The sequence below is a fragment of the Puntigrus tetrazona genome, chromosome 11 (assembly GCF_018831695.1).
Source record: "Puntigrus tetrazona isolate hp1 chromosome 11, ASM1883169v1, whole genome shotgun sequence".
Lineage (NCBI taxonomy): Eukaryota > Metazoa > Chordata > Actinopteri > Cypriniformes > Cyprinidae > Puntigrus > Puntigrus tetrazona.
Genome location: NC_056709.1, coordinates 9,938,718 through 9,954,055, shown reverse-complemented (window position 1 = coordinate 9,954,055; position 15,338 = coordinate 9,938,718). Strand labels below are relative to the sequence as shown.

Sequence of the window (15,338 nt, the reverse complement as noted above, 5' to 3'; positions counted from 1 at the left end):
TCTACTTCTACTATTGTATAATAATATAAATGCTGTAAACCTTGCATGATTCATCAACTGTAGATCATAAGCAATCTATTTGCAAGCATATTCATTAATTGAAACTACAAGCTCATAGATCGAGCAACAGACTTTCTGATCATACCCTGGTTGTTCCTTGCCATAGCTAAGTTGATTTCCTAGACTTTTTAGGCACCTGCATGGACTTTTTGTTATCCACAAATGTGCTCCTAAATGCTTTTTAAAGTTCACACACATCTATTTTCATCCCAAATGCTGGTGAAACACTTGCACTGTTGAGCCCTGCTGAGCTGCATGTGGTTTAGATATGAGGACATCATCCTATAGTCTCTTTCTTTCGGTCTCTTTCTGCTTTCGGTTTATCTCTGTACTAATCTTAGAGAAACATGATAGATGAGTTATTCTAAGGATCCGGGCAGGGTGGGGGAGTTTGGCGAAAGGGCCCTCCCTAGTCACACAAATATCGAGAGGACCCTCCCACTCACACACAAATGAAGATCAAAGAAGGCAGGCAGGGATTTACAGAGATTAAAGCAAAGTGAAGGACAAACAAAATCCTCCCGAGTTTTGATGAGGGGAAATTAAGGCCACGGCTCAGCATCGGATGAACGCAAACAAATAGAACGCCTGCCAAATGACACATCTCAGAAAAAAAAAATGATAATAATAATTTAAAAAAATGCACATGCAAATAATGTGATCTTTATAGCTTTGAGCAATGATGTCATTAAATAAACAATTGTCTATTTTGTTAAAAAACAACAACTGTGTGTTATTACAAAATGCATATTATTAGGGTCTGTTGTCACAAAAAGGGGATAAATTGCCATGTGGTGTGACATTCTAAATTCCATATAAAACTTTTTAAAACACTGATTATAATTTATATGCATTTTTATTGAGATTAATAAAGAGACCGCATGAAATATGTATACTTTAAAAAGTCCGTTTGTCTCTGCAGGCCAACTAGACTGAACTAGTGAAACATTAAAAGTGTTAAAATCTTGAAATCGCTCAGGAACCGTTGTAACAAATCCCTCTAGCCATTTCTGAAAAGAGATTTCAGATTCTTTTCCTGTGGTTTGAATCTCAAAAAATTATATCACACATCAGATAACTAAAGCTCAAGGGCCAAACTCAGTTATTTGTCAAGCAATCTTATCAAAGCTCCTATTTACACTGCAAGTACTGCTGTCATTCTGCTGGGAGATGATTTAAACAATGCCTGGCAGAAACACTGAGGAAACCCGTTAATCTGCCATTAATCTCCCACCTTAATCAGCGCTATCGTGGCGGCCCATCAGATGGGTGATCGATCCCACAAGCTATAAATAGCTTAGAGCAGTGCGGGCTAAACAACTCTCTGATGTGATGTACGTTCATTAGACCTGGATGCTCAGGGTGTTTAGCACCTCCTGTCCTCTCAGTGATGATCATAATCATTTCCTCTCTTTTTAATCTTTCACTCTATCCAGCCTTGTTTACAGTTCTTAAAAGATGTCCCGTGATTCCTCTATATAGGGGTCGGCAAACCTTTTTTACACGAAGTACCACATCAACCTCTGAATTAATTGTATTTAACAATTACACTGTAAATACAATATAAAATGGACCCAAAAAGTATAGGTGCATTATTTTGTAGACCACTGCACAAAATGAAGTTTTAATATTACATTTTTCCACAAGTTTTTGACTGACTGGTTCTAAAGTGATTTTGATTGAATGCATAAAATCAACTATAAATATTTTCCACTCATTTTTGACAACCAAAAATTTTTTTTCAGATTGTGAAGCTTAGCTCCTTGATGGGAAATGTTTTGCACAAAAAATAAAAAAATTTGAATAAAACACCACGTCCAGTTCTAGCACAACGCAGATCATTTTCTGGTCTGTAGGTTGCACAAATAAGTGGATCTCTGCGCTGTTCAGTGGGCTGTGCAAGTAAACAGATCTGCTCTCCAGTGATTCGCGCTGCGCGATTCAACCGAGTAGTGCAGTTTCGTCCCACTTTTGGAGCATTTTGGCTTCCCAAACAGCTTTATAACTCAATAAAACAGTCTGTGTGATAACAAAGAAGGGCTGCTGAAAGATTCATGCATATATGATTGACTTCAGCATTTCTAAAATAAACAACAAAAAATTATATTCGTAATATTCTTCTTATTGCCTGCGTGCCAGTGATTACACCTCCATGTTCGAATGGCGGTTTCCCAAAATCCTTTGCTGATCTTTTCACAGCCTTATTACCAGCATTCCCTTAAATTCATCCTCTCATTTCTCTCTGCCACTCTTCCCACTCTCTTTCTCTCTTTTGTATGTCCCTGTGACCACATGATTAAAGCAGTCCTGCCCATGCCACAGTGAGGCAGCACAGTAATAATGTCTGACCTTTTGAACAATGACCATGCGAATGCACTCTCAGGCAGGTCAGAATGAAAAGTCCTTCAGAGATACAGACCTGCCTGAAACATCACTGACTCAGGCCCACCTTTCTTAGGCCAAAAATTCCACATAATGTCTGTCATTCAGCTACTTCAAAACGCTGCTGCTCAGAGGTTATTTCCTGTTGGAAAAATATAATTATGTCCTTGTTGCTAGGCAAACACTTTGCTGGCTCTGTGTTTTCTGTCATCGTTATGTTCAGACGTGAGTGTGTGTGCGTTTATGGCCAAAAGGGAGCGAGAACGTTTTGAAATTGTGGATGTGTGATTTTTTTTTTTAAAATGCTGAAAGGTCAATGAGATGCCCCTGCTGTAGATGAAGAGGCTTGAAGAGAGGTGCTTTTGTTGTTTTAACCATGGAGGGCCATAAACCATTTTTATGAAAGATGAAAGCACGCAATTTGATTGGCCACGGGTGCAGCTAAGGATGCTTATGAAACCACCAACAATGGTGGACTTATAACATTGTTTTTGAAGAATAATATTTCATTGTTCTTTTTAATAGTTAATTGCATGAATTGACATCACATAGCTCAAATCCACTGAATGCTTAGTTATTAAATTGTCTTTAAAGGGCATCCATTTTGCAAACTTCACTTTCATATGTGGTTTGCAGTGCCACCCTATAATGATAAAAATCCACCCACTCTTTTTTAATATTCATCTTAATCAATGTTTATAATATTTATCTTCATGCTGAAGAAGTGCTTCTCCAAGTCTGGACTTTGGTCCCGATTTAGACCTGGACGGAATTTAATTTGGAACCACCTCCATTTCATATTTCAATAGCACTAATTATGTTTCCTATTTAGATAAATCCATAATTATATATATATATATATATATATATATATATATATATATATATATATATATATATATATATATATATATATATATATATATCGTATAAAAAAAAAAAGAAAAGAAAAACAACAACTTTTTTTTTTTATATTAGCATAGGTCAGAGAAAAACTCTCATCTGTCCACTTGTATTGTAACACTTAAATTAATAGTTTTGCCACTTTTGCTCTTGTTATTACTGAATTTTACCATTGATGAAGATTTAGTTACGGACCTTTGAACGTAGACTCCTGCAATAGAGCATTTAAAAGCACTCTAAGTAAGAAATGCCTTTTTATAGACTTTATTCAGTCCAGAGCAGTAAGTGATTATTTAATTTTATTCTTCAGGTCATTTTAATAGATATATAGACAGCAGGTACTATAGATTTTGCTGATGTCACTTAAAACACAGATCTGATACAAACATGTTTGTTTGAAAAGATGTTTACATTCCAAGACTGTGTTTTTGTCATTTGTAATGTGTGCATCGTTTCCCATACATTGATTTATTTGTGGCAGAGTGCCACAATATCAAAACTGACCACCACAAATAGATTTTTCAAAAGGCTTTGACTTTGAATAAACATATGCACTGCACGTTTTAAAATCGAAACCCGGCGAGGGTGTTTTTATATCACTATATTTTTGAAGGAAAATTCATTCATTTTCATTTCATCTTGCACTTAAATGTCTGATAAAGCAGTGTTTGTAAGCAGAGCCCTGTTTTGTGTACAGTGTTACCGGGGAAACCTAATCTCTACCATGACAACAGCACGTCCCTCTGACAATGAATTTGCATATATGCTGCCACAAATAAGGTGAAAGTCCGTGGGACACATTGGTGTGTAGGTTTAAGAGAACTTAGGTACTCACATGCCAGTGCAGCCACTTTCTATGTGTTTTACGGATGTTTGAGAACCCAAATCCATTTTCATTTAATCTGAAAAGTGTCTAAACAATAAAAAACACTTGACTTAAATAGATATAGCATGTGCAGACGTAACACAATCAAAACCAAGAAATCACAGACCGGGGACAGGGATAATACAAAGGCAACATGGTGGCTATTCATATAAAAAAGAAGGTTACATGACTCAAAATCAACTAATGGGAAACAAGATGACTAAGACAACCAATCAGAACATGACACAATGAATAAGAGGACCAATAGCAGGAATACAAAAGGGCAAGGGAAGCATGACACCAACAGCATGAATCAAATACAATACATGAAAACAAGAACATGAAACAAAATCCAAAACAGACCTTACAATGGGTTAGCATTATCTTTTGTGCTGCAGAGTTCAGCTTCAACCCCAATCAAATATACTTGAATCGGCTATATAAGATCTAAAAAAGCATATTAATTATTACAGTTGTTTTGGAGAAAGGCTGGAACTGAACTCCACAGGATAGTTAATCTCCAAAAATAGGATTAGGCAAAGTTAAAGTTAAAACTAAGTAACAACAGGTCTTTTCATCAGAAAACATAAGAAAAGTCTGTTGTTGCACTGAAAGATTAATTTATTGTGTTTAAAAATCACAGGGTGAAAAAAAAAGAAACATGCTTAGAAGAACTGCTCCAAATAAGATCAATAATATGCACTTAATAGATCTTATGCCAGCCATAGTAGAGCCTGCCCACATTTGCTCTCAGTTATCTGTCAATACATTGGTTTGTGTTGAAAAAAATGGTATAAACTGCTGTGTTCATCTCTGTGTTTGTTCTAATCGCTGTATTTTATAGCTTTCTTTGAAGAAAAATATTGACAAGAATAGTCCGTGATTAGTCAACTCTAAAAACTACAACAAAAAAAGCACTCACTGATACCTCTGTGGAAATGTCATTTTCAATGTTTTGAAACCTAAAGCCAATTATTTAGTTTTAAACAGGTTGCTTGAATGATGTTAATGTCAAATTAAAAATATATGACAGGATCTGTAAATTATGCATAGAATTTCAACACAAATTCACTCTATCAGCTTTTGCAGTTGCAATTGTCAGTTTCTCTCAAAATGGGTCAACAAGCGACTGAAGAAAACTACAGCATGATCAGTTTTCAGTGTATCGTGTCCTATTCTTAGCCCTTGTTTGTTTGTTGCCTCCACTTGTATTGTTTCTAAATCTTGAGTGGGATTATTAGTGTGAATATGTCCATCCCTAGTCTATGTTTACACTAATTAAACATTAGTCCAATTTTGTGTGCCCTTATCTTCCATAACATCTTCGGGTCTAGACTCTCCATTGGGAAATTAACTTTATTTAATGAAAAAAATCCTGTTAGAAATATCGCTGGAGTCAACAAGACCTCCAGTGTGTTTATAATCCTGACAGTGGCTGTTTATTAATTTTCCCACGCAGAAAGGGCTTGATTACTTTGAGGACATGCAAAAGTTCAGAAATATGCGCTTCAGTGAAATTTATAAGGTCCTTCTAGCGAATTCAGACATGAAATATTTAGTTGTACCCATCGAATGATGTCATACCCTTGAGGGTGTCACATAAACGTCAGGTATATCATTTGTAATCCCTGAGGTTGTATTTTCGGTGCAAACAAATCTACCTCAGGTGAACTTTGCAGAACATTTAGTAGGACATTTTATCGCTTTCTTCGGTGAACTTTCTTAAAATGTTACTTATTACAGTAGGAGTAAATCTAAGGGGGCTGCTGCGTGTCATTTGCTTAGCTGAGAGTGAAAGGACGATGCCGCAGCTGTTCTCTGATGCAGCGGAGAGCACTGCTGACTCAGATTATAGCTCCCTTATGGTGACAATAACGCATGTGAGCCCCTTCACAATGGCGAGACTTCTCTCTTTTCTCATTAAGTTGAAGAGAAAGTGGGAGTGCGTAGAAGTGTGAGATGGAGAGCGAGGAGGAGGGAAAACAGAAATTGAAGAGTGGGTGAAGAGAAAGATAGGCACGATTGAGGAGGAGAGAACAAAAGAGATGGAGAAATGGCCATAGGGAACGTCAAAACTGGGAGCAGACAATTCAATGTCAAATGAGTGATTGTCAGGCAAAATGTTGCCACAAATGCCAGGGCCCTCTAAATAAGGATATATTTTTACCCTGGTCCATAGAGAGTGCTGCAAAGTGCTTACGCTGCTGAAACAAGAGAGAGCTTTAAAATGCTCCCTGGACACAGCTAATGGCTCCCTAACCTGCTGTTCATTGTTTTGTTATTCTGACGATACACGCATATTTTGGAGGCTCGAGACTAATGTGTTCGGGCTGTCGAGCTGCGGTTCATTAGAGTTCCTTTGATCTGTGTGTTTCCATGGAAAAGGACACTGAAGGATGCAAGAAAAGCAAATTACGCCATGTTATTTACCTTTAAGGTACAATAGCCTTGCATCTGGTGCGGTCTGGGGATCAGTTGTGTGCTTCATGGTTGGTCGCATGGTTATCTGTATCTGTGATGTCTTTACATGGGTGATATATGAAAAGCAGTCTGTAATTGGTTGTACATTCCTCGCTTTTTCAGTCTCTTTCATCCAAACTGAAAAGGGCCTTGACCTTTAGCAAATGGGTATACTTGTCAACCACACTGAGTAAAAAAAAGACTAAAATTATCACTGCTGCAATAAAAAAATTAATAAATAAAGATTTGAATGAACTGTGTGATTTAGCTGGTACTGTCACAATGTACAGATTTAAAAAGTTCACACATTTGAACCCCCTTTTTCCCAGCTTTGATTTTGAATACCATTATGAAACTCAGGATCTTGAAGAAGAAGAAAAAACGCCTGCATTTTTTAAAAATGAAACATTAAAATTAATTCTTTAAAAAACAGACTGAGGTCAGTGACAGACTGGCACTCACAATGCAGGCAGATGAAAGGCAGGCTACATGTGACAGCTTGCAAGACTCAAGACTTTAATTAACTCTCACAAACTGGCCTTCTTTGCAGAGAGCAGATGTCTTTACATTACACCCTGCAATATGAGACTCCGCCACTGCAATTAAAACAGAGTTAAAGTTGTTTTGTTTCAGATTTGAACCCCATTAATGAGCTGAAATTATATTTTTAGTAAACTGTATTTGATAAACAAACAAACTAAATAACATAATATTTAACAAAAAATTATTGCATGCAATCATTTATTGTACTCATCTTGTAAAATAAAAAAATCATGCAATAATATTTATATAAGTTTGAATAAACCCTGCAAGGCTGCAATCAGATGCTTGCATTTTTTTTTTTCATTTTTCTTTCAAGTGCAACTTAATTTAGTTAGGAGGTCACGCTGCTGCGAGATCACCATATTGTCCATCTGATAAGATCTGCCATTTCTGTTGCATCTGAGAAACATCAAAACGAAACGAAAGAGGAACGAAACCACACTATTCCTTTGAGCTGTGCTGCGTGAACCATTTATGCAGTTTTAGCTCAAAACAGATACTTGCAGGCCACAGAAATCTTCACACTTTTTTGCACTAGTAACTACTCTAAAATAACTTTATTCTTACATTTATAAATTATGTTGATTTGTGGGTGATCGCTATAATAACCTAATAATGTAATATAACTATGCTTAATTAATTAACAGATATGCGTGTAAAGCCATAACTTATATTTAATGCGACTGATTTATTTAAGGTGAATTTAACACTGAATGTTAACATGAATAAAAACACTGCAAGCTCATCGTAACACTTTCATTGCACAGAAAGACAGCAAAGAACATTTTTACTGACAGTGTAGTAGTTCAAGCGCTCTCAAAAACTCCCATTAAAATCACTAGAGCTGTTTACGCTATGAAATTAATATCTTACAGATTCATAGACATCTGCAATTTGTTGTTTTTGACGAGAGAATTCAGCAGAACTATTCAGCCAGAGAGCGAGTGAAGAGAATACAGGCATTTCAGTGATGACCCACCTGAAAGCAGCTTGGTCATTGCATTCATAAGCTCAACAGCATTGTGTGTAAAAACTCATCTGTGTCTGGTTCAGCACCAGAGAACGAACACAGGTTTGAATATAGCAGCTGATGTTTTGATGCCCTGAACTTTCTAATCACGCGTGTGTATAAAAACATATTAATCAGCTATTTTCATCTTTTGGGAAGCTGCATTCAAAATTCACTTGGCTTAAAAATCTTTGTATGAGCTTTGAATGAGCATGATGCCTCCAAGTAGACTTTTGCTTAGTATTTTTAAAAGTAATTTTAGCAACTTTTTATTTTGAACTAACTTTCATTCGAATGTTAGTAGACTATCTGCTTAAGATCTGCCAAATATTTGTGTTTGACATTCTGCTGACTAAAAGTAACTTATCAAATTATTCTAAACCTAACCCTACCAGTCTACTAATACTGTACTAATGCTCTAATTTGTAGATATGTAGGTACAGTGCTAATTATAGCCAAGAGAATGGTTTAAATGATGTTTAGCTATAAACAAATTTTGGGAGGAGAGCACACAGATAATTAATACGGCTGGCTTCTCGTTTCCTGATTATGCCATTATCATTACCAGAGCAAGAGAGCCTCCTATAAAATTCATACAAGCTTCTTGCCCCGATATCTCGCTCATAGCATCTCTCTGCCACCCCGAACTCTGCTCTATTTCTACTATTCCCTCTCCGGGGGGCACTCAGGGATCGGGACCGGACACAGAGCTCTGTCCGCTCTCCGTGTTCAAGAGGGAAAAAACCCTGGGCTCGGGAGTCCGCCGAGCTCTGAGCCCTCTCTCTGCACAGCACACCAAACATTCTTACTATTACTATTATTAATTATAAACGTAAGTGCGAACCTGTAAAAGGACAATAAAAATAAAAGTTATTTTATAAGCTCTTTTGTTTTTCAAATGAACAGCCAAAAGGTTTTTGATTGTAATGCAAGTTTTTATTTTATTTTTATCCAGATTACTGCGAAGAACCACTGGTGACGACACTACCCCCAGCTTCCTTCCAGAACTCTTCAAAATTCTCTGACAGAAGGTCACCACATTATGCTAAACTCAACAGAAGAGAAGGTATGTACTCCTGTCTTGTTGTTCTCCAGGCCTGTTTGTACCAAATAACATTCACAGTTGTCTGTGTTTATGTGACTAGAGAATTAAGCAGAAGGGAAATTTGTCCTTGTCAGAGGAAAGTGTTGACGTAAAGCTTTTTTATGAATACCTAACGTAATGCGATTTAACTTCCACAAACACTGCAAAAAAGTATTAGAAGACTTTATACTTTCGTCGAAGGGAATGTAACAGTCTGCTAGTGTCCATGAGCGGTACTGATGTGAAAAGCTCTGGTGATTAGCTGTGCCTGAAGCAACATTTTAAGATTTTAAAAGTCATTTCTCAAGTGTGACAAGACATAGACAAACATAAATCTCTAATGACAGTATGCAACGACCATTCAAAATGTAAATTCTGACTCAAAGCAAGGTAAAGGGATTTTTAAATGTTTATAAGTTCTAGTAATCAAATGTCTTTTGTCAAAGGAGTTATTTTTTTCTCCCATAATGCTTGGTGTCAATTAATATTTAAATTCATGTTTGTAAATTATCATTCAGTGTTGTTATTGGCAACAATAAATACAGTGCTGGTGAGTTTTTCAAAATGCTGTCCAACATGAATTAAAAGGAAAATGTACTCAAAATGAATATTTTGCCATTATTTTCTCTCCCTTGTGTCATTCCAAAACTGTATGACCTTTACTTTCTACCATGGATAACAAAAACATTCTACTGCAAAAGATGTGAGTTTTTTTTTTTTTTTACAGTGCATGTTACAATTTTGTCCACTTTTTTGTTACAGTACCAACATTCTTTAAAATGTCTTGTGTTTCACAGAAAAAAAAAGAAAGCCAAATAGGTTTGGAATGTGAGTTTGTGGAATGTGAGGACAAAAGCAGCTCTAGATATAAGGAATCCAGAAGGAGTATAACGGCTGCCCTTGATTTGCTTAATGATCCTAAAACATTCATAGTCGAGCCAGACTGAGCTTTGGAAAAGCACAGGGTATAACAAGAGGGCTATATAAATTATGACTAAGCAAACGTGTTATGGTTTTTACTTCAAGGATGTGGAGAGCAGTTTGATTAATGCAACCTTACAATCAGCAGCTGATTACAGTTTGTAGAAGCACTTGAGAAAACTCCCCAGCCAATTAAGCAGTTAAGCATAGACATGTCATAAATACCAGCTTATGCTGAGGCCCTCTGAGAGCTTTGTTTTGTGAGCTGTAAGATGCTTGACCTCATGGTCCAAACACACCTCCACAACCTTCGGTATGATGCTTGGTGGCACTCACAAATGATCACACAACCAAACTCTAGTGGATTCGTAACTTTTTGGATCAGCTGTTTCTCCCAGTTGTAAAAAGTGGGGCTATGATACATCGTCTTGTCCCTGTCACCCCCAAGGCATTTCTTTTTCTCGTCATGCCTTTTGCTTAGTAACAGCAGGAGGTTTCCTTTTACTGTGAGACACAGACAGGCAGCCGTTCCCAGTCACTGCCAGCCTGATCCAAACGTGTACAGACAACAAATGTTGTTATCGTTTGATCTACCCATCTATTCATTATCCGCCTCTGATGGTCATTTGAATACAGGATCTGTAAGTTGTAATTTATGTCTGCGCTTATTATTTGTGTCACTTTGTCAATTATTTAATACATTAAATAAATTGCTCAGCCTAAAAATACATTTTCTGGATTCACATGCTGTGTAAGAATGTTTTATCTTCCTCCTCATGAAGACTGCACTGGAATGTAATGAGCTCAGAGTGTTCGTCCTGACCTTTTGCAAAAATCTTCACAGATGATATGTACCCAGTCACTGAAAAGCACCGATGAAGCATTTATTCTGACCATCTTGTTCTGACTTACCCCGAGGCAACCCTGTCACTCCTGACCTTGAGGGTTTCCTTTATTCACCCCAGCATGATGTCCTCTCAAAAAGCAGCTTTAAAGTAATAGTTCACCCAAATGTGGAAATTATCCCAGATTTTCTTGATTCAGACCAACATAAACTTTTCATTTTTGGGTGAACTATTCCTTTAAATTGAGCTAGGAGTGTGTGATATTGACCAAAAACATCTCTATATTGTCTGGGATTATGTCAATAATTAGATGATATTTAATTAACTTTTACATTATGAGGCAGTTGACTCATCGGTAAGACTCTCCCCTCAAACGCAGATGAGCCAATGGCACTCGAGTATCAATTGCAAGGAAAGTGGAACTCTGACATCTGTAGGTTTCAGGGCCATAGCAAAACATTGGAAAACCAGAATGTAACCCTTGTTTCCTGATGGAGGAACAGAGACAGAGAAATTTGGCAAGTGGTTAACTAATCTTGATCCCCTCCCTGTCATGCAGGTCTAAGTAGGCAACAGGTGTAACCACTTATCAAATTTGCTGAGGAGCCGACACGGAGTCATCTCTCAGTGATGGTTCGAGGTTGTGGCAAAGGGACATAACATCTCCGTTCCCTCCATTAGGCAACAAGGGTTACATATGTAACTGAGACATGCCCTGTCTGACAGTCACTACAAGTTACATTTTGACAACAGACTGGGGTCCAATGTAAAACTCCAAAACCTGAACCCGTTACTACCTGATAACACTGCATTAGTTGGCAAGTGATGCATGTCAGACTAGTGCCAGAGGTTGTAACTATCCCATCGTTACAATTCACTGACCCTGGTGCCCACAGGGGACCAGAGATGAGTACATAACTAGTGGAGAACCCCAACCCGCTGTTCCTGAGTTAGAAAAACCTTCTACCAGAGGGTCTTCCAACTTCCACTCGTGTCTGTGGCAGGTCCTATTCCAGGGAGGAAAGGTACGACTTGCAGCTGAGACAGACAGAAGACACAGGTTCACCACAAGGAAATCTTACCCTGGATGATACACATATAGGATCGCCATAGAGAATCAGCTATATGGAGCTCCTAGCCAAGTACATGGGCCTAAAAGAACCGGGCAAGCTACGCTGATACTGGGCCTCAGGTGTGGTCTATGCGTAGAGCTCTGACGGGACACAGCAACGGCAAGGCTGGATCTGCCTCCTCTGTTGGTAGTGCTTACAGGTTCACCAGCTGATCCCGAAAAGGCATGGTGGGAACCTTAGGCACGTATCCAGGCCAGGGACTCAGGACTACATGAGAATAGCACCAAAGGTCCACAACCCTCTTGATGGAAGTGAGCTCGGTCAGGAGTGCTGCTTTAGCAGGCAGGAACTTAAGCTCAACTAACTCCAGCTGCTCAAAGGGACCTTTGAAGGCCAGCCAGCACAACAGAGAGATCTCATAAGGGCACGAGGGGTGACCCAGGAGGATTTAACCTTCTGGCACCCACTAAAGGTACTTCACGATGAGATTGTGCTTTCTAAAAGACCGGCCATCTACTGCATCATGATGAGCTCCAATGGCAGCCACATACACTTTCACAGTGGAGGGTGACAGTCTTAGCTTCAATCTTTTTTTGCAGGAAGGAGAGCACTACTCCAATCGTGCACCTTCGGGGTTCTTCTCTACGAGAAGAACACCAGTTTGCGAACAGACTCCACTTCAGGACATAGGCTTGCCTCATAGAGGGAGCTCTATCCTGTGTAATAGTGTTCACCACAGCCTGTAGCAAATCACTTAAGTCTTGTCCCGTCTAGGAGCCACACATGGAGGATCCACAGGTCTAGACACGGGTGCCAAATGGTGCCAAGCCCCTGCGAAAGGAGGTCCTTCCTCAGAGATATGTGCCAGGGAGGGGCTGTCATGAGAAGATTGAGTTTGGAGAACTAAGCCCGGGTGGGCCACTGTGGCACGGCCAACAGGACCTGTTCCTCATCTCCCCTGACTTTGCACATACTTGCGTAGGGCCTGAAGCCAGCTATGTGCCAGTGTGTCTGTGCTGAGGGGAGAACAGCTGACAATGGGAAAATTTGCAAGAAGCAAATAGATACACCTGAGCCTCTCCGAATGTTTGTCTTGCAGTGCTGCGGAGCTAGATGCACTACCAGTAGCTCTAGGCAGTTAATGTGCCAAAGCAGACTTTCCAGAGTCCAGATGCTGCCTTCCCGTTGCATGTAGTGCTCCAGCCTGTCACAGAGCTATCTGTGGCTACGACCACATGCCGTGACACTTGTTCTAAGGGCACCCCGGCCCGTAGAATGCAAGGTCAGTGGGCTGAAAGTGCAACGACAAGCCGGCGTGATTGTCACGCGGAGTGTCCCACTGCGTCATGCCCATCTTAGTCCTCGGTGCTGAAGACTGCGGCTGCAAAAGCCATATGCCCCAGGAGCCTCTAAAAACAGTTCAGTGGAACTGCTGTCTTGCTTCTGAACAAACTCAGGCAGGTCAGCACTGATTGTGCACGCTCTTCTGTGAGGCACGCTGTCATACTCACTGAGTCAAGGGGGAGAGTTTGTGCTTTTCCAAGTTGACCCGAAGCCCCAATTGGCTGAGGTGCCGAAGTACCATGTTCCTGTGTTCGCACAACTTCTCTTGTGACTGAGCCAGAATGAGCCAGTCATTGAGATAGGCTGACACCCACTCCCCATTTCGTGGCAAGGGCACCCTCCACGACCTTCGTAAAGACACGCGGAGACAAAGAGAACCCAAAGGGGAGGACTTTGTGCTGCCATGCTCGACCTTTGAACACACACTGTAGGGTCAGTCTGTGGTGAGGAAGGTTGGAGATATGAAAATCTGAATTCCTTCAGGTCGACTGCTGTGAACCAAACCTGGTGCTGTACATCTGATGATGCCAGTCACCGTCTTTCTTAAGTACGATGAAGGGTTAAATGAAGGGTTACATTAATTTAATCATACACTGTGATACATGAACACTGGTGATCCTAAATATTGTTATCTGCGATCGTGATGACTGACTGTAATATGAGACTGAAATATGATCTGTAAAACCTTGCTTCCAGTTATTCATCTTATTTATTTACAAATATTTTATAAATAACTTTGTGGAGTATTTAATTCTCATTTAATGGGCTTCTGTGTCCAAAAACATCACTGGACAAGGTTTTCACACTGCAGCTGTCATTGTAAAACAGTGAAAAACTCGGTTTGTCCACAAGATGGATATAAATAAATATTAAATCATCTTTACGTTCAGTTTACACTTGCAGCATGTGTTGCTCAGAAGCACTGTGGTTTTATTTGGAAATTTTTGTTTGGCAATTTAAAGCAAAAACAGACAATCCTGAAATTGTGTCTAAATTGTAAACTGTTATCTTGTACTGGTTGTATGAAGTAGTTTAATAAACAGTGACACATGGCATTTGTGAAAAATGAAAATGGCCAAGCATATCTTGAACTTCTTTGAAATTCTAACAGTACAAAAATAAATACTAAATAAGTTACTATGTTACATCATGCAGTAAAAGCACACAATAAGCACAACAATAATTGGCTACACAAAGGCTGTAGTTTCTGAAGATGTTCTGCATCTGTTCCAAAAATTATTTTAGAAACCAAAATTAGAAACAAATTTTGCACTAGAAAACGTGGGCAGTTTTCTTTATCATTGTTCAAAGGTGCATGTCATTTCTTTGCTATCATGCAACCTCTAGAAATCAAACATAGGTCCTTTAATGTAACGCTTGCTCGCTCTCTTATAGATTGTCTTGTATGCCAGCATAATCCTTCCTGCAGGTACCATTTACTGCATTCTGGCGAAATAAAAAGAAAGGAAGTGGGGACTCTGTACATCTGCGTGGGTGAACAAATATTTCCAAGAATTCTGTGAAGTGTGTGTGTGTGTGTGTGTGTGAGTGAGAGAGAGTGTCTTCTTCCTGAACAATCGATGCAGGAAAAACTACAATAAGATGTACAAGTGCAGAAAAATATGCTGTGTAATTTCCAAATTGCCTTTTTTAACCGCTGCAATATTATACTGCGCTGAGGTCTGTCTGCTGTCCTCCAGGGATGGGTTGGTGATTTCTATCTCAAAAAGAGAGAGGCTGAGCCACCAAACTGCTGGAACAAATTTAATTCATTTTTCCCTCTGACCACTAAGCTTCAATCCTGTCAGCATGATGAACAAGAGTATGAAATCTTAGCGAGTGCTTGAAT

General features: G+C 39.0%; 1 protein-coding gene across 3 annotated transcripts in view; it reads left to right on the top strand.

Moving 5' to 3' along the window:
- The window catches only part of cntnap5l (contactin associated protein family member 5 like), a 65,409-nt gene that overhangs the window by 7,069 nt on the left and 43,002 nt on the right, over positions 1-15,338 (top strand). For all 3 annotated transcript variants that reach the window (XR_006252030.1, XM_043251274.1, XM_043251273.1), the window contains exon 2: positions 9,178-9,288. Coding sequence is in view for 2 of the 3 variants with exons in the window: in XM_043251274.1 (XP_043107209.1) it covers positions 9,178-9,288 (111 nt within the window). In the remaining variant the exon portion in view is untranslated. The remainder of the gene's footprint in view (positions 1-9,177; positions 9,289-15,338) is intronic.